The sequence below is a fragment of the Pelmatolapia mariae genome, linkage group LG7, assembly GCF_036321145.2.
Source record: "Pelmatolapia mariae isolate MD_Pm_ZW linkage group LG7, Pm_UMD_F_2, whole genome shotgun sequence".
In the NCBI taxonomy this organism is placed as follows: Eukaryota; Metazoa; Chordata; class Actinopteri; order Cichliformes; family Cichlidae; genus Pelmatolapia; species Pelmatolapia mariae.
Window position 1 is genome coordinate 59,942,506 of NC_086233.1, and position 19,985 is coordinate 59,962,490.

The 19,985-nt window shown below is 41.4% G+C and overlaps 1 protein-coding gene across 6 annotated transcripts in view; it reads left to right on the forward strand.

Moving 5' to 3' along the window:
- The window catches only part of mob2a (MOB kinase activator 2a), a 54,306-nt gene that overhangs the window by 31,541 nt on the left and 2,780 nt on the right, over positions 1–19,985 (forward strand). For 5 of the 6 annotated variants that reach the window (XM_063480033.1, XM_063480028.1, XM_063480032.1 and 2 more), the window contains exons 2-3: positions 15,521–15,681; positions 17,149–17,242. In XM_063480033.1, the coding sequence (XP_063336103.1) occupies positions 15,521–15,681; positions 17,149–17,242 (255 nt within the window). Of the gene's footprint in view, positions 1–9,358; positions 9,558–15,520; positions 15,682–17,148; positions 17,243–19,985 lie in introns of those variants that run through there. The other variant, XM_063480027.1, reaches the window with a different exon arrangement.

The window sequence follows — 19,985 nt, forward strand, 5'->3', positions numbered from 1 at the left end:
CCACATCCTTCTCTTTTTCATTGACGTGCCATGAGGATGCTGAATGGAAAAGGGGAGATCAATCTGTATGTACACTTGCTTTCAGCTTTCAGTGCGTCAGTGTTTGTGTAGCTCAGTAAGATTGTGTACATGTATTACTCTGCAAACACAGGACATGTCACGGAGGGTTTTGCTATATCTGAAGTCATCTGTGAAATGCCCTCAAATAGCAAAACATGAGTAGCTTTGTATTTCTGTAACATTTGCTGCCTTTCTTTCTTTCCCCTCCTAAATTCTCCTGTCCTCTCCTTTCCTCTTCTCCTATAGAAGCACATATGGGTATACCAAGGCTGCCTCCTCGCTACCATCACACTAACATGTGCGCACTGTCTTTTTTCCTCTTGATTAGCCACCAGGGATGGGCATTTACAGACACGGCTACGTGATCTTCTGTCACTGCGAATCATCGTAACAAAGGTCTTTGGGTTGGACGCGGCTACATTCTAAACAAAGTGCAGCTCGGTCCGAGTCTTTCCGAGCTTCTGCAGTTTAGTGTCAGAGCTGTTGTTGTTATGATTGGATGTCCGTAAAAGGCGTTGCTGGTGGTTAAAACCTCCCTGCCTTCTTTCCAAGTATCTTCCTTGGAGAGATCAGACTTCCTCTCTGGGCAGCAGAGCTGTTGCACAAACACAGTCACATGTTACAACGCTGTCTGTACACCTCTAAGCTGATTAGAGGTTAAAATGCGCACATCAAAGGTTTAAAATTGCTCATATTTTCCAGCCGCCTGGTTTTTGCTTTGTAAATTTGTTGGCCTCCTTGAGTCACATGCTTCTTTTCACCTTTTTGCGAGCTCCTGGGTGTGACTGCTTCCTACAGCTTCATCACTCCCACAATTAATCGGGCTTACACAATGGACCAGAGTTTCCTCTGCTATCAGATGGTGGAGAGATCTCGTCTAGTCATCAAGGAGGTGGATGTTGTCTTGTTTTCTTCTTTCTTTCTTTTTTTTTTTTTCTTTTTTTTTGTGCTTGTCCTCTCAGAGCTTTTTGGTTAGATTAATAAACTTCCTCTCTGCTTAAGAGTTTGTTTATCCTTTGTTTTGGATGTTGTACCCATATCCCTGAGTTATTAGGGATATGAATTATTACCCTTGGCCTCCTCATTTGACCCAGCAACTGTTTTGATAATCAGAGCAGCAGATGTGAGTTGGCTGATTTAAAGCCAGCCAGGCTCTCGGGGGCTTGTTGTGACTACGACATGTCAGCTATTGTACAACACACACTCTAGCTAATGGATGTGTAACAGTCTGTGGAGACAAGTGTTGGAAGAGCATTTCTCAAAGTGCTCATGTTACTTACTGAGCTGAATGTTGAAAACAAAGAAAGAGGAGAGATCCTTTAAAATGGACACCTCAGACACTCGGCAGTCCCACTACCTGCAAACCTGCCTTAAAGATGGCTTAAAATGGTTCATTTCAGACAGTGGATCACAAACTGAGAGGCAGCGGGAAAAAAAACAACTTACAAGAACTTTTTGAATTTATGTAACATTCATGGGTTCACTTGAAGTAGTATTTTACCCCTGAAAACCCCACTATTGTCTATAGAAACTTTACATTATAATAACAAATGTTTAAATGCATACATACATATAAATTGTCAAGAAAATGGACCAGTGTGAGAGCCCAATGGGCAGGGGGAAAAGCACAGATATGTATGACTTGTTCACTATTTATTGGTGGCTACAGTTTACCAAGTTTAGAGCAGGTCTGCTATCTCCACGGCCCCCGGGTTAAAGAGCAGAAGGACATTGGCCGGGCTGGAGAAAAAAGCAAATGAAACGGCAACATACCAGACAGTCTGACGGAGGAAATTGAGATCTTTCCTCTGGGAAATAGGAAGGGTTTGGGGGGGGGGAAACCCTTTCATCTCTCGTCTCTGTTTGTGTCTGTGTTTCTCTCACAGGTTGGGGAGGATGCAGTGATATACAATATACCTAGAAAGAGATGTCTGTCTGTGTTTGTGTGCATGTGTGCATTAACAGGCAGACTAATGCGATATGGCATTGGATTTTTAACAGCAATACAGATCTCATCAGCTGGTTTTAAAGGCATTGTTGTTCGTGTCGTTTGAAATTTCTCTTAGGTATGGCACTGTGCCATACCTGTCTTTTATGTAGTTGAGGTTACGAGCGTTTCTCACATAGTTGTCACATTTACTTTTCCCACGCTTCATCACTTCAAAACGTGATCTGATGTAAAATATGTCAACCCAGACACTCAAGCAAACGGGCTGCTCTGCGTCAGTAAGTCACTCATTCCTCGTCGTCATCTAGTTTTCACTCCGAAACCCAATTACTTGAGCTTAAATGTCCATTTTAAGGGAACATTCTGTGCTTTCAGACAGTACGTGGTGGTGCGAGTCTGTTCCTGGAAGCGCTATAGGATACTTGCGTCCACATTCCCCTCAATAGGAAATGTGTGTCTAAATACCCTTACTTAGGAGTTAATGAGCTGGATCAGAACAGACATGCACAGCCCTGCAGCAAAAAGCAGAAGGCTACCCAAACTGTGCAGAAACCCCACACTCTGCTCTTTACTCCGTGCATCATTTTTACTTTTAAGAGTCACCAACAGTTTCTTCACTGCTTTGCGATATTTCTTTTCATTTTGTTTTGCCAAAGCCTATTTCTACTTTGCAAGACTACTGGTTAATTCCAATTTTTTTTAAGGTCCATTCTAGCAGTTTCATCTCATTTTGTTGTTTTTTTGTTGTTGTTTTTTTTTTTTTTTTTTTTTTCTTGGAACCCTGAAAAGAGCTCTGTTCACCCCGAAGCCCCGTGGTCTACCCAGTCATACTCCACCCTTCACACATACATCCTGTGCAAACATGGGCGTCACCTCCATCTTATTTCCCGCAACCTCCTCTTTCCATGATGCTCTTTCTTCTCCATCCTTCCACCTTATTCTCTGCTGGCCTCCCTAACACACACACACACACACTAATATACATGCATACACAGACTACTACTTGTGCTCCGACGCAAACAGCAGCTCAAGTCTGACCACAGCTCTTCTTTATGTTACAAGTTCCCCTTTTCTTGCCTCATCCAGCCCAGGTTTACTGAAAAGTTGTTAAAATATTATTCCCCGTGTCCTTTTCACACTATATTTTCTTTTATGTTCATCTTACTCAACCGACACCAGCAGTAGTGGAAACTAACTCATTAAATTTTATAGTCTTCAAAGGATGCTGGCGTCTGTAACGTCAGCACAGCTATGGTTCGGTTTCAGGTGTCAAAAAAAAGCACACAAACTTAACACACACATCTAAGCATCCACACCCAGGGATGGAAAAGTGGAGTGGAAAACTGTGTCTAGCTGTGAGGTTGTGTAAGTTTCAAACAATGTCTGCCTTGAGAGGTCTTTTTCCAGTGGTGGGAAGATGCCTCTCAGCTTCTTCTTCTTCTTCTTCTTCTTAGATGCAAAAAGGAAAAAATGCATTTCTTTGCGTTATCTGTTTCCGGGTTTGATGGTATGCAGCTGTTCGTTGCCAGTAGGTGGCAATGTTGATCTCACACCCAAGTCATACCTGTGTGGTCCTCTTCTCTCAGCCTGTGCACTGCTTGTTTGTTTGTTGTTGTTTCATTTAAACTGTAACCTGCTGCAAATGTTTTGCTTTGGTTCAAAAATGTTCTGAATTTTATCTGCAGTTGGAAAATCATTAAGACAAGTCTGTGTGCATCCAGGAATTTGCACAATCGCAGGAAAAGAGATTTTTCCTGGTCTTTTTTCAAGTCTATACGGGGTTCTGGGAACATGTGAAGGAAAGCTTTTGTGTCTCCAGCAGTGCAAAGTTGTTACATTTGCACATACCTACATTTTTGCAATGTTTAAGTTTATATCTAAGTATTCCAAAACTTAGCCACATTCTCTTGGTTCTTCTTGATGAAGGAGAATCTCTTATAAGCACCATTTTATAGATTATTGCAGGTCATCTGTCTCTCCTTCCCCCTTAGACTGTTAAATTTAAATAAAAATTGAACATACCATGTCATTTTAAGCCTTGGAGGTTGTGTTTTTGTGTCTGTGTTTTGGGGGGCTCTTTGTGCACTGTTACACTTGACAGACAGGTGTTTGGCTGGTCCAAATGGTGAAGTGCAGGATGGATAGAGACTCTCCCCTCCTAAGGAATGCAGGGAGGAGGAGTGCAGCGGGCAGCCAGGGCATGCTGTGACAACCTCCCACATGATCTAAACTCTTTCACTCTTTGCTTCTTCTCCTTTCTTTTAACTGTTATTAACACTTTTTCTCTTGTTTTTCCCCTTGCGTCATTCTCTGCAGCTCAACCCTCTCACTTTATCACTCTCACTAATCTTAACTCCTTGCTCATTCTCATTTCCTAGTCCCCCCCCCCCACACACACACACACACACCACACACACACACACATTTCATCCATTTCTCTCTATGTTTCATTCTCAGTCATTTCTCACTGACATAATCCACGTAGCATCCGTGGTGTTGGTGATTTATAAGGATTTGGATACGAATCTGGAATTTCTCATCTCATGTCTGCTTCTTGCTAAAGTCCTGTCTTCCTTTAGCTTTAAACAAGAAAAAACCTGTCCTCCTGTCTATTACACACTCTCTCTGCTTTCATTTTGAAATCAACTCGGTGCCAAAGGTTTGCAGCAAAATGTCTGAACTCCAGACTAAGCTGACTTGTAAATCGCTTAAAGATGCAGCAGCAATTGATCAGACAGGTAAAGTTCTTTGATGCCATTGCTGTTTTTAAATAGAGCGTGAAGTTGGAACTCTATTATGTTTGTGCATGAAGTGCTCACATATACCTCCCAAACAAGAATGTCCAACTGAACTGTGAGCCAGAATCTAATGCTCTTGATCTCCTTCAGTTCAGTCTTAAAGTAACTCTTCTCTTTGTTTAACAAAGCTGTGTGTGCAGAAAGCAATGGCATGTCTTTGCTTGTAGCCCTTCCCCTACAGGAATGTAGAGCAAAGAAGAGATGAAGCAAAGGACAGAAGAGAGCATATGTGCAAAGATTCACAGGCATAAAGGTAGAAGGGAGAAAGTGGTGAGCAAAGACTAGTTAGTCTTTCCATCTGTAAGGGGCTTGCTGAATTATTGTAAATGTTTAATGCCATGTGCTTCATATGAGTAGCGAGTTGAGACTGGTGTTAAAAGCACAGCTGCTTATTGCACTCTTTATAAGCCCAAAATTGTCTGTAGAAAGTAGGTGTAAGCACTTTCTAGCTGATCGTAGTCATTGAAGCTGCCTTTTTTGGCTGAGGTTTTGTGTTTGCACAGACATACAGACCATACGTGCCCATTTATCTCCACAGTTTTGCAGAAGAAAAGGGAGAAAATTACCAATGTTGCTTTTTTTTCTTATTTTTGGTTAATGGGGGGCATGATAGCAGATGCTATATTTTTATTAAACAGATTTTCTTCTGCAGTTAAGTACTGCGGGCCAGGTCGCTGGGTTCATGGTCCAAAGTGTCTCCCTGGCCCTGCTGACCTTTATCCGTGCCTATAGAAAACCCCCAGGCTCTAAAGACCTTCGGTCTGTGCTGTTGTTACTGCCTAAGACCTTACCTAAACACAGTGCACACTCCCACATGCCCAGAATGCAACACCAACAGGTCATATCGAGCAACTTGGAACTACTGTGTTTCCGATTCATTTATTTTGGGTTTTAACACAGTTGGGTGCCTGAGCTGTCTGTCATTTTGACCCCAGCGATGATTGGCTGGAGATTCACTGTGGCCAGACCAGGACTGGTCTGTTGCCAGGCCCCAAGGCGCATCTGCTATGGTCGTGACTCATGTAGCTCTGGCCTGGAATCAGTGTTTTCTTTGTCTTAAATACGTGGAATTTGTCCACTGACTTTCAGACTCAACCTGTTGAGCCAGCTCCAGAGATCGCTGTTCACAAACATGTTTTATCCAGAATCTTCTATTCCACTTTAAAACATTTTAGTGATAACGAAAACTTTCAGCAGATTTTAACACATAAATATGAATTTTCTCTATGCCTTATGCATTGTGTTGCTCATGACGTCAATGCTGTGGTGAATGAATATCTTACATTTCTTACAGTGCTTATTTTTCTTATCTGTTGGTCTGATCAGTTCTGACTATAATTATCATGCTTAATGTTGTTGTTGTGGTTTTTTTTTTTTTTTTTTTTAACGACATCACATTAGGGCTTCATTAGGCATCTGTCAGTATCAGTGATGTCAGTGTTTCCATAAATTGCCTCCGTTTATTCTTTTATTTATTTATTTTTTTCCACAAGCGTCCTGTTTTGTAATTAAATCCAATCCTTTGGTATCTCTTAATCAGGGTGGTCGTTTTTGATTAGTTTAACATCCTTCAAGCAGCTTCCAGGTACTGATAAAAGTCAGTCTTTCTGTGGTTTTGCTTGTTAAACTAATCTGCAAATTGTTGTTGCTGTGGATTTTACATCCGTAACCTTTTTATAGTGGAAAAAAGTTCCTACACTTTCTCAAGAACTATACCTCACCCACAAACAAATGGATGTGTGTTCAGAGAATAGAAATTTGATCCTGTATCTGCATTACTGGCAGGTCATTACAGGACTTGGCCTTTTCTATCCAACCTTTCCTGTGAAAGCTTTGCTGTGTTATTAGTAATTTACAGCAATATTTGTTTTGTTGAAAGCAGGTAGCCTTGTCTGCGTATTTGAAGGGGAGGATGCTAGCAGGGAGGGAAGAGTAAACCTCTGTGTGAGAGACAAAGGAATGTGGCAGTTGGTTTCCATTCACGTCAGACGTTGCATAAGAGAGGTCCGACTTGTGCATCATCAGAATCCACATGGTCACACAGCGCTGCAGACTGCAGTAGTGATCACATATCGCCCGTTTAGTAAAAGAAGGGTCTATTTTAGGTTAACAAGCGCTGCCTCCTCTAACTTTTATGCCCGATTCGCTAAACGTTTTGTTCCCACAAGCGATTGTCGAGGCCAAGCGCTCGAATGGATGTTTTCTATTTTCAGTGACCACTTGGGTCCAATAGTTAGAAGCAAATTAGTGGAAAGTTCCTCAAGCATGGGATTTCCATCATAGCGACACACTGTTTTCTCATGATTACATGTAACACTTTAAACAGCAATATCACATTGTAATAGACCACATAAAAATGTGATTTTAGTGTTTATGATATCCTGTAATACGTTATTATAAAATTTATTTTATTTTATTTTTCATCATTAAAATGACACCAAAAAGGGAATGAAGAGAATTAAACTATTAGCAGTTTGAAGAACTTCCCAAAATGACAGTAAACACAAGCAGAAAATGACCAAGAATTTGATGCAAATTTGCTGTACATTTTTGCAATATTTAGAACTTTTTTTTTTTTTTTTTTTTAATGTTCCTGAGACCTGTAGACTTTTGATAATAATGGATTGCATTTATATAGCGCTTTTCGAGACCCTCAAAGCGCTTTACAATTCCACTATTCATTCACTCTCACATTCACACACTGGTGGAGGCAAGCTACAGTTGTAGCCACAGCTGCCCTGGGGCAGACTGACAGAAGCGAGGCTGCCATATCGTGCCATCGGCCCCTCTGGCCATCACCAGTAGGCGGTAGGTGAAGTGTCTTGCCCAAGGACACAACGACCGAGACTGTCCGAGCCGGGGCTCGAACCGGCAACCTTCCGATTACAAGACGAACTGTAATCGGGCGATCATTAGCCACGATCGCCCTAATGAGCTATATATAACATACCGACCACAGCCCCAACACAAACTACCCCCACGTCTGATTATATATCCCCTTCTTACCTCTTGCTTACACAGTGACTGGTTAAGTTGCTCACTTATTTGTTCCTGCTTACACACACTAAGCCAGACACCCATGCCCCCCCCCCCTTTATTTTTTTAAACGGTTTCTGTAGTCTTTATGGTGAGGCATGCTGATACTATAATTAGCATCTTAAGAACAGAGTCTGTGCCCTGTTCTGGTCTCTGTCTCGCTGTCTCTCTCCCCTCTTCCCCAGACTCCTCACAGCTGGTATCGGGGCCAGACTCAGACTCAGTGTGCACCCATAATGTGGTATGCAGGATGTGGGTGCAGAAAGGTGCTATCCTACTCGCTGTCTCTTAAAATTTCTTTCTATTTTTTTTATTTTTTTATTTATTTTTTTTAATCATATAAGGGTTAACCATAAACAAGTACTACATATTCCTTACACAATCTGACAGTCTCATTCATCTTGCTCTTAAAACTGCATTCCCCGACTCAAGGCATGCACATAGCGCTACAGAATCCCATAGATTTGTGTCCATGCATGAATCTATACTATAGCCGGGCACACTAAGTTTTGTCTGAGGAGACGGAGCAAAAACAGACAGTAAAGGAGTGAGGCGGTAAAACGCGCAGAGAGAGAATAAGAGGGCTCATCTGTTGTAAGGCAGTAATTAGAGGGAAGAACAGCGAGGGAATGATAGCTTAGTAACACTAGTTGTAATCTTCTCATGAATGGAACACCTTCCACTTGTCTGTGTTCATTTACACTAGCATATTTTATACTTAAGTCTTGTCGCTTCAGCTCTTTACTGATAATTTAATTCAAATTTATATCATACTTGTGCTTTAAAAAAATCTCAAATAAGAAATGCAAAGAAAGCTCCAGATGTTTTTTACAGATCTCCTTTGGCTTTTAAGCAGGCTTTGTTTGATTGGCTCACTGGTTCTTCAGCTTTTACAGCATGTCTGAACTTGCCTGACTGCTGCCAGCCTATCATAAATTGACTCAGTTGAAGTTCAGAATGAACAGGAGGAATGTTGCTCAGCATGCAAGTCAATTAAAGCGAACGAAGGTTTTAATGGTTATTTTAACACATAGAAATAAACGATTTTTACCTACACTTGCAAGGCTTTTCATCCACAATTTTCAATGTCGGCAGATGAGTTTGAGCATTATTTAAAATGCATATATTGGTTTTAGTTACATTTGCACCAACTTATTTTGTGAAAGTTAACAACTTTAAGCATACATATGCAGTATCACTGTTGTAAACCCAGAAACGGTCATGCTTGTGTAAATCCGTTGTATTACAGCAGGTATATAAAGTCTAGCAACACCTTTTTATTGTGTTTATTGTCGTTTACCTGCGGACCACCTGTTGCTACATTGTAACTGCAATTCTGGGGAAAGGCTGAACCACGTCCACATGGGCAGACACTGACGTCACCACACCCCACCCCTTTTGCACGTTTCTTCCCCTCTGTGATTGGACGAGAGCAATAGAGGAGGAGCGCCTTTCTGTAAAGTGTGCTCACAAAGTTTTTTTCTCTACCCTACAGTGAGTCACAGCTTCTCATAAGTCCCAACGTAGTGTTTTTACAGGCAGACTACAGCTTAACAGTATTAAGGAGAGACTCTGACATCTCTCTTCATGTTTTAAGTTATGGTCAGAGACTCTTACTCCTTTTCTGGAGATAAGAAGGTCATGCACCCCCAGAAAAACTCTAAAACCGGACTAAGTTGCAAAATGGTGCTCCAGGCAGTTGGAAAAGTACTAAGGTAAAACTTATATTTTAACTTAAAAGTGTTGTATCTGCTATTCACTTGAGTGTCTCCCCTGCGCTGTTGCTTTTAACGAAGCCGAAGCAGTGGGTTGTTTTAGTGTCGTAACGCTGCTTTTATCGAAGACGCAAAAACCCGCGTCGACTTTGCCTGTTGTTTTCTCCGACGTCATATTTCACCGCCTTCTGATTACAGCAGCGCTAACAGTTAAATATGGTTTGTTTTTGTTTTTTTTAATTTGTTGTTTTTGTATCTAAAGCTAGAAAGCCTCTAGCCTGTGGTTAAATCAAGATAAACTTGCTGCCTCTTGTCTGCAGTAATTACACAAGTATTAGGCTCCTGTGATTCTGGGGTCAGTGCAAATTATCAGGATCACCTGAAAACTAATAATTCCTTTCGCTGCAGCTCTTAGCAAGACTCAACAAGAGCAGGAGAAATGTGACACTGTCTTCTCATCCAGTCTAATAAATTATTAAAGACGCCTGTAGTATTTTAACATACTTAATTGTGTTAGTCACAGAAAATAATTACCCCCTTTTTTCCCTTAAAGTAAAAATGAATAAAATGTCAAATATTTGCCAAGGTTATGTGTAATTAGCCTTTTAATTTATAAAAAAGAATTTTACTGCTATCTACAGGTCATAATATGAAGGCGCAGACTTAATACCTGAGGAATGCCTGACCCCAATATATGGGTTAACAGTGTGTTTGTATGACATACAACGTGATAGAGCTACCCCAGTTATAGAGAATAAATGTGTATCTACCATGTTTGTGTCAGAGACCCACAGTCATTATGACTGTGTTCCTCCAGGGGACAGACAGTCATGTTAATGCTGTGATGAAGGTTCCTGTTACTTTTCAAGTCTTCGGCCAGGTGTGCTTCTCTTCAAGCAGCAGCCCAAAGGGCACATGCCTCACATCCTGTGGTGTTTTGTGAAGATGTGGAGAGGGATAGTGAGGGGGCTCTCCACTATTGTAGGTTCGCTTAACATATGCTAGGCTGGATATTAAGAGCAGCATCAGAAAGTGTTGTTGTACAGTATGTTGTCTTTTGCAAGATCTGCGGTGAGTAGGAACAAGTTTTTCTGCTCCGTCTTTCTTGCGAACTCAACCCCCGTGCTCAAGAAATGTGCTGATCACCGAGAAACTACAGCCTTAATGTATTTGCCACGGGGGGGAATGGTTCCAGAAATCTTGAGTTGGTGATGATTGGTGTCGAGAAATTGTTCTTTATTTCAGTATGTTGCTTCCTATTGTGTTAAATCAATTCAAGATTTCACTCCCAGGTGGTTAAGTCCCAAACCCTATTCCTGTTACGCATGTGTTGTTATGATGATGAGGCTCGAATGTGGTGCTCACAGGGGTTTCTTGCATATTGTGGTAGACTGAGAGCCAGTAAATGGGATGTTTGATAGGATAACAAGGAGAAGTTGCTAGAACAGGGCTAGTAGATAGAGTGTGTGTGTGTGTGTACATTTACATATGTTTAGGTCTGCACCCTGGCTACAGTCCTCATTTACTCATTTGCGAGGCTGCTTTCACCCCCAGTAAAGCTGTTGATTAAGTGGTGACAGCTGCACTGTTGTAGTTTTTGTTTTCTTGTCCAAAAACTAAAATTGGCAAAATATTAAAACTATACTTAACTCTGAATAAGGCAGTACTGACTTAACAAGGATGAACCTCAGGTTTAGTCGATCCTTAAGTCAGTCTCTTTTGTAAGCTCTGTAATGGCTGCTGTGGTGGAGCTTTGGTGCGCTCAGACTGCTTGCTTTTTTCCCTCTTTGTGGTTTTTCAGGGCAGGGTGCCATTGGGTCTATTTAATTTAAGTCCTGAAATAGATCAGCAGACTTGGAGAAAGCTGCTTATTTAACAAAATAGCAGAGTTCATTCACTCTGTTCTGGTCTTATCATTAAATTTCAGTATTATTCCGAGTTTTATCACACCTCTTTTTAAAAAACTTGACCAGTATAATAATGGGCTTAGAAATGAGAAATAAATTAGAGATGAACTTCAATATATGATTTGATCCTTAAACTGTCACATGTGTTTAAGGTCTGGGCACATAGTAAGGCTTTATTTCCTCCTGTATGACCTCCAGTGGATGCCAGTGCTGATTTGTTTTTTTGAATGTTGTTGTTTTTTTGTTTTACTTTTTACTTTATATTTTGTTTAATGTGCCAGTGCATTTGATTTTTTTCATCAGTCAAATCAAAGCTCTTCATATAGAAAGCAGCTGTCTTAAAGAAAATGGTAAAAAAAAATTGTCAGCGTCACCCGACCAGATTGCATTAAATGCGTCCATATGCCATTCGTTTGATACCCCTGATATCCAAAAAGCCAATTCAAGCAACAGTTGTGTAATATCTTGCTTGCCGGGAGCCAGAGGCTCAAGAGGAACATGGGTTTTGTTGAACAGGTTTTCTTTGTTTGTGTTCAGCTCACAGAAAGAACCAGTAAAAACTGAAAATGCTGTTTATTTTTCTTTTTAAAGCATTAATGTCAGTGATTTGGCGATATGGGGTGATTTAATGATTTGGTGATATGGAGATGATTAACTATGGAAAGAAGAAGTCGGCATGTTCTGAATACTCCTGAAGCGGTTTAGTCGCCAATTTATGGTGTTAGAGAAACTTCTGTAGTTAATTCTCCAAGATAGTGCGGTAATGTAGCCCCATCCAATGGCATGATTAATTGGAACCAGATTCTGGTAATGAGATGGACTTGCTTTTGGCGCACCTGCAAGAGGTTCCTCCTTTTCTGTTAGATGAGCCTTTTGTAAGAACCAAGCGTATTCAGGATTTATTTGGCCCACAGTCAGAAAATAATCAGCAGTTAACATTTGCACGTCATGTATATGCATGTTTGGCTTGCTTGATGCTCACATGTCTACACAAACAGTCTTTCAGACCAGATAGAACTTGCTTCTTCTAGTTTTTCTTTGGTGGGATCAGGCTTACAACACAGCTGTTGTCACCAGCTGGGTTGTCTGTGAAAAGGAAAATGGGGCTACTGCTAGGGGTGTGTATGTGTGTGTCTGCGCGACACACACACACACACAGTGCATTTGCTCTGTACTTTTGGTCTTGTACAAGAGGAAAGGTAGTGAGAGAAGATGGCTTGATGGTGGGGGAGGTGGCATTGCTGGGAAAAGTGAAAGGGTGAGAGTGGATAACGGATGGAGTTGAACAGCTGTCGGGTCAGTTACTCCACAGCTCTGCAGCACTGAACTTTGCCTAACCTGTATAACAGCCCTATTTCCTTTTTGTTTTCATTGCAGATAAACACCAGCAGGTGTTTCTTCCTGCTTCTCGCCATCCACTCATATATAAATCAGGTTTAAATGTATCTCTCGATTATGACGCCTTATCGTAGACCTGCTTCTGCTGGTGCCAGGCACACGTTCTTTTTCTCCTCCACACTCCTGACTTCTGGATTGCCCTGATCTGCCCCTGATCTGGCGAGGAGAAAGAGGCATCTGATGCCTTTTATGGCAAAAACATGCCTTGGAGAACATTGCCAATCAGAAAGTTGTGTGAAGGGAGGAGTGCTGGCAAAGAGGAAGTTTTCTTTATCCTAAAATAAACTAATGGCTGCAGACCATCGCCTCCCCTTATCCTCAAATATTCGTAAGAACTGGAGGAGGCAATTGTGTGGGAAAATTATGAAATTACAAAAAGAAAGGCAGGAAATGGCTCAGTGAAACAATGTTTTCAAAAGGATCCTTTCACAGGACCTGACCAGTTGTTCTGAAAGGCTTAGCAAAACCTTTGAAAAGTTGTGAGAGCTTATGGTATCCAAAGATGAAGCTCTTTCGTCGGGAAAAGCTTTTTCACGTGATAGAACATGTAGCTTACAGCGCAAAACCACACAGACCACATGAATCTGTCTGTGCCCTCATGAGAGGGAAGGAGGGGTATTTTCTGTTTGTTTTGGCTAGAGGAAGGAAGCAGATGGCGATAAGGAGATATGAAAAAATACAAGCACTTGAAGGAACTTTAAATGTGAAAAAAGGATTGGCAATTAAAATGTGATTCGATACAGTTCATAGTGTGGGGTAAATTGAAAGCTGGTTGGGCAGGACAATTAAGAGTAAGTCTAGATAGTTGCAGTTTACAGTTGCACTGTACCTACGTCGTAGATTCAAAGTACAGTGTAAATGGTGCTGTGAGGAGAGAAGGATGGGAGGAAAGGACAGAAAGGGATGCCTTAAGACGGATGAGTGGAGCAACTGGAGAAAGTAGCCTGTCATTAATAATTAACCATCAGTGTGTAATCTCCAGTGTCCTTGTGGTTTTACTTTGTTTTTTATAAATGATGCCAAAACAAGCTCAGGTACTGCCTGACTGAAACATCCGAATAATTTCCCAACAAACAAGAACCTTTAGCACCTTTGCAACCTTTGGTGTGTGTCTGCAAGTGTGACTATGCAAGTGTGAGTCTTTCAGTGTTTTCAGACGCATCCAGAAGACAGTTTACAGCTAAGCATTTGTCTGACAGATAAATTAGGAGACAGTGAACATGTAAGGAAACGGGGCGGGGGTGTCTTAAACATTTACAAAGTAAAAAGCTCCAGGGCTCTGTATCTGTCTGTATTATGTTGACATGCCTTTCCTTGTTTGCTGAGGTGGAAAGCTGGGCGATGCTTCCTGGAGAACGGAATTAAACAGTGAAAGGCTTTTGAACACGGAGCTCTGGCCAAGAGGCCTCGTGCTTTACAGTCCAGTCGTGTTTTGAAAGTGTTTATTAGTTCCCATGGATATCAGCTGGGCCTGTGTTGATCTTCCCTCCTTGCTCCATTCCTTTCTACTTCTGCCTGCTCTCTTTTGCCCTTCTATGCTCTTCCTCCGTGAATTTAATACCCTTTTTCATGCAGAAAAACAAGCCAATTAACTTTCCTCCTGTAAACTCCAGTGGGGTGAGCTGTGAACAGGAAGTAAAGGAGAGAAGGCAAGAGCCGAGAACACATTGATGGATCATTGTGTTTGGAGGTTGTGGAGAAAAGAGGATGAGGGGAATTTGCAATAAGTTCAAAAAGGCTGGAAATAAAGGTCAGCAGTAGCACAATAAATTTAAGGAGCAAACTGAACCTGCTTTGTCCTTCAGCAAACCAAAACAGCGTAGCACTGGCAAGTAGGAGGGAAATAAAGACGTATGTATAATTCGAGAAGAATAATAGTCTTTACAGGGTGTGGAAAGGCTTGAATGGAATACCAGATTAAGCTGGTTATTATTAGTCCTAACTTTTAAAATTGTGAAAAAGGAAGATGGGTGGACAGTTGATTGCGCAAAGTCTGCTGCTTGTTAAGATTTTCAACCTTTAACCCAGGAAGGCAGTGCCTTCACTGAGCAGGAGCTGAGGGAAGAAAGGGCTCAGCCCTGGGAACTCTGGCAGAGTGCAATATCACACTGCAGCGCTAAAACTAACAGTGGAAGTACAAGGCGCTGGAGATGGCTGCCTTTATAGAAGCTATTCTACAAACATTCGGTATTGAGCCAGAGTTGGAGGATAGGTACAGTAACAAAGGGCTCTTTTGTTTGGTCTCTTTAGGCTGCTGTTAATCAAACGATGGAAAAGTCACAGAACGTTTGTGTTTCGTAACTGATATTTTTGCAATCTGTTATGCATTGGATGCATACCAGTTATTTTATGCTGACTTCCCTGTTTATCAGTGGAATTTTACTGAAGTACTAACTTGGGCTGTTTTGTTTCTATATTTACTGTTGGCTTATCATTTGACCAGCTCATCTTGAAAGGCTGCTTGTAGAATATATGTGTTTTTTTTCAGCAGCCTGAACAACTTTCATTTTTTACAGACTCAAACTAAACTGTAGTTTTACAGCTGGCATAAATCTCAGGCACTTGTAAATTTCTTCTCCTGCTTCACTTTATCTTGTATTTGCCTTATCGGCACCCTTATCATTTTATTAATCTGCCCTCTTGTCTTCTATATTCCAGGAAGTCCAAAACGAAGCCAAATGGAAAGAAGCCGCCAGCAGAAGAGAAGAAACAGTACTTGGAACCAGAGTTCACGAAAGTCCGCGTGGTGGACTTCGACCTTAAGGAACTGGTGGTGCTGCCCAGAGAGATAGATCTCAACGAATGGCTAGCCAGCAACAGTGAGTGCCTTTGACTGTTGTAGTCGTGACAAATTTGAACAATAGAGTTGGACACTTGTAGATGCTCAGCATTTAAAAGACATTTAGTGAGGTCCGTACTCATTGATCAAGCTTGGTGTTTACACCCACTTGTAATGTTTTCTCGGGGGCTTGGAATTGCTTTCCACATCTATATGCGCTTGTCACTCACCTTGATATAACAAGTAGGACAAGGGAGCTAAGCCTTTAACATGATCCAGGCCTGGCACAGTTTAGAGACTGTTCCCGGTGCAACACTACACGCCACCATTTACAGCCACTCTCAGTGCGGCGTGTCAGCCTTTACCGAAATGTATATTTGCCATTATGAGCGTCACTTCTGGAGTTTAGTCAGCTTTCTATGACCCGGCAGCTGGATCAGTCTCAGACTTTCTTTTTGACTTTGCTTTGGTTACATATCCAAACCACTACGGTGCGTGCAGGGGGATGGGGGGAATTCTTCTTTCCTTTTTATTTTAGCTAATAAAACACTGTTGCATAACAACAGACGGGATGTGATTTCACATGCCGATAAGTTTTTCACCATGAAAATTAAGTTATACAAGCTTGCATATATCAAATTGTATCCATCAGTGACTGAGGTTTAGCTTCCAGGAAACTCAGTTGGGTGGAGCAATGTTTAGATTTTTTTTTTCTTGTAACCAAATAAATAATGATGTCATTTTTACTAAATATTTTCCAACTTCAGGCTTCTATGTTGCGCAGGGAAAAAAATATGTGGGAACTAGTGGGATGGTAGTTTAATCCTAATGGGAATAGCAAGGGATCTAAATGAAAATCATATAATACTCTATTACTTATTTCCTTTGTAAAAATTGGTTGACATTTTTTCCTTATTTAGCGTATTTATGCCTCCTGTTGTTGGAGATGATTACATTGGGAGTCCCTCTTCTAGTTCAAAGCTTTAAAAAAACAGTCACAGAAGACATATTACTTAAGGAATCTCACACTACAAGTAAGATAACAAGTAAGACGGACGGGTTTTCCTACAACTAGGACTGCAAGCATGTTGACAGTTGAATAGTTTTCTTGAGCCCGTATAGACCCCAGCTTTGCTTTGTTACACTGTTGTGCAAGCATATATGGCTGAGCAGGAGTTTTACCTTGCAGCAAAAATACCTGTCTGTTTTAGGTGAATGCTTGTCAACGCCTCCTCCCTTTCTTTGTGTGCATCAGAAACAAAACCATCTTTTGAAGGATGTGGTAATTGGAATTAGTGTGTGCGCATGTGACTCTGACTGCCCACTAAGCATTGCGTATACAATTTTAGGTGTGTCCTCACGAGCCAAAGAAGAACGTGACAATAACATATCTTCTTACGGTCATTCACCCACTGGCATACCAATATTTGCCTGTGCATTAGTGTTGTTATAATTCCTGTGTTGTGGATGACCAACAGTCTTGTGCTCTCTCATCTCTTTCCCACAGCAACAACATTCTTCAATCTTATCAATCTTCAGTACAGCACTATCTCAGAGTTCTGCACTGGGGAGATCTGTCAAGCCATGACGGCCTGCAACACGTAAGTTATCGCCCACACTTCTGGTTTATTCATCACTCACCTGGAGAGCCCTTATTGGTTTATTCATCAGAAATCTGGTGTCCTATTGGATAATTCATTAAGCAACGCTTCTCTGGTCAGCAAGGGCGAACTCACAACCCCGATGAGGTGCTCGGTCTTCTAACTACCCACACAGTATAGAAATGTGCATATTTCAAAGCTTTCAAGGAGATCTGTTCAGCTCATCTGAAGCTTCATGTTATGTTTTTTGAATTTATTAACATGATTGGCAGTTCAAAAATGATCCTTATTTTACACTAGTCCTTCCTCCAGGTTCTCAGGTCTGGGAAGGGGGCCTTTAAGGCCACTCACCCATTCAGTCAACTTTTTTCTGATTGGCTGCCCCTCACAAACAGAAGGTTAGGGCTGCTGTGCTTTGATGTGCTTAGATGTTGCACCCAAGGCATGCCCTTTTTTATCACCAGTTTTCCTCTTTTCATTATTATCACTAGCTTGCACAGACGAAAACCTGATATAGTCTGGCAAATGTAGAGTCCACATGCTAATAACTGTACCCTGGGCCAGGTTCAGCTTCAATGCCTTGCAGTCCAGCCTGTGATTTTTTTTGCTGCTGTCTGAACCCTGCTAATATCATTACACTCACATCACACACACATTTCCTTGATTCTCTGATCAAAGTGTCACCAGGATGTCTTCCTTTAATCTCTTGCCATTTGTTAGCAATCGGTTCCAGTCCAGGGGCTGAAATGTGTATCGCTCTGAAGTCATCCCACAGGATATTTTTTGAAACTTGTCACGTTTTTAGACCCATACCTTTTGTACTAAACTGGTTTATCACTACTATGTGCAGTAAATTAGGCATATCTTTACATTAGTTTGTTTAGGATAACCCTGGCATAGAAGTGTATCCATCTCATGTTAACACAAGGGGATTATGACTAACTCTTAAGTATTTATTGAACTTGTGTCCCCTGTTGAGGTGTGGTGCGGTCTTTTTATGAGGCCTTGACTCTTAAAAAGAGGCCTTCTTTTCCCCTGTGTCTGCTGAAGGCTCGAAAAACTAGATTAGCCACACTTTGAAAAACCGCAAAAATCACTAAACACCTCTTAACACATTGTAAGTAATGCAATCATTCAAGCCGAATTCTGAGAGATAGACAAACAACCTGGTGTTTGACAGTAATCACGAGTTCAGCTGTCAGACAATGGAGTTTTCCGCTGTTGTCACCTTAAGCTACTGCTTCTAACCCACACCCTGACAAATAAGACAAACATGCTTCACCTGGGATATGTGACCGGAGGAGGCGTTGGAGCAGATTAACAGGTTTTTGTTTGTGAGTTAATGTCTTGAATATTAAAGACGCAGAGTTGAAGTGAAAATGAAAATGGTTTGTTTAATGACTCCTCTGAACTCCAAATGTAAGCCCAGCATTTAGGATTGTACCTTTCTTCGCTGCCTGGTGCCCAGCACCCCGCCTTTTCCTGCCTATGCAGGACCTGGCATCGCGCCGCCCTCTGTGGTTAAAACTAACTGAGGCCCAGTCACAGCAGCAGCGTCAGTGCCCCTGCCCAAGGGCAGAGCTGAGCACTATTTTTGGAAGAAAATGTTTCCATGAGCTCTGAGGGCAACAGAACCATTTGGTAACTATTTAGACCCATTTTGTGTAGGTGGGTGGATAGAAGTGCTCACTGTGTTCACTATACATTGAGTTCTTATAGATGTTTCCAGTTTAGATTCTGTTTCTGAAAATACACCCACTTCTTCAGCATTGTTATAAAAACGTACGTCATTAGGAAAGAATAAAAAAAGCATTATCCAGTCACTTAGTTCGAAGCTAAACATTCACTGCACAGTCAGTTTTTGTGTAAGTCAGTATTTAAAAACAAAAAAAAGGAAGGAAGGAAATTAAGAGATACAATTGAACCAAAACTTGCAGTAGACAGAAAGCTGAAAAAGGCATAAAGTAATGTTTTATAAAGTATCCTGAATTAGATTTACTTAATTTGATCTTGTTTTGTGATCAGATCTTTATTTCTTCTTACATCTCTAGAGGCGCTCGTTGTACACACTCGAACAATTTTAGTGTTTTGATTTTTTTTTTTATAAATTCTTTTTCTTCTTAACTATATCCTCTAACAATTCAACAAAAAACCGAGGACACTATAAAAGAGACAAACTAAAGGTTAAGCAAAAGCATATTAAATTTGAAAAGCTGTCTGTGCCCCGTTCATGAAGTCTGACTAAGTCACTGTGTTATCTGTACCATGTCTGCTCGTCTCTGTGTATTTAGCAGCACAGGTATATTTGTAGTTTAGCCAGTCTCCCACATGCACACAGTATTAGACTGTCTGTCTGTTAGTGTATTGTAAGTGTCATGTCTTGCTGTTGTGGTCAGTAGTTGGCCTCCTGGAGGATCAGCTATGTGGACACTTTACATTCCTCAGGTTTTGTTATGTCTGCCCTGCTGCCTCCCACAGCCGCACTGCAGACCGCTACACCTGCACTCACATTTTATCTGCTTATTCACTGGCCTTTCCAGCTCAGAGATCATCTCTGGTCCCTGTGGTTATTTTGCCTTTTCTGTCTCAACATCTCGTCTCCTGACAGCCCGCGAAAAGCCGCCTGTGGCTCATTCATCTATCTCTAAGGTGCCTGCTGACCTCCCGTTTGACCTTTTGTTAACCATGTTTCCAAGCCAGCTGCTTACAATTCAGTTATCTGGGTCAGCCCCCGCGGAAATGT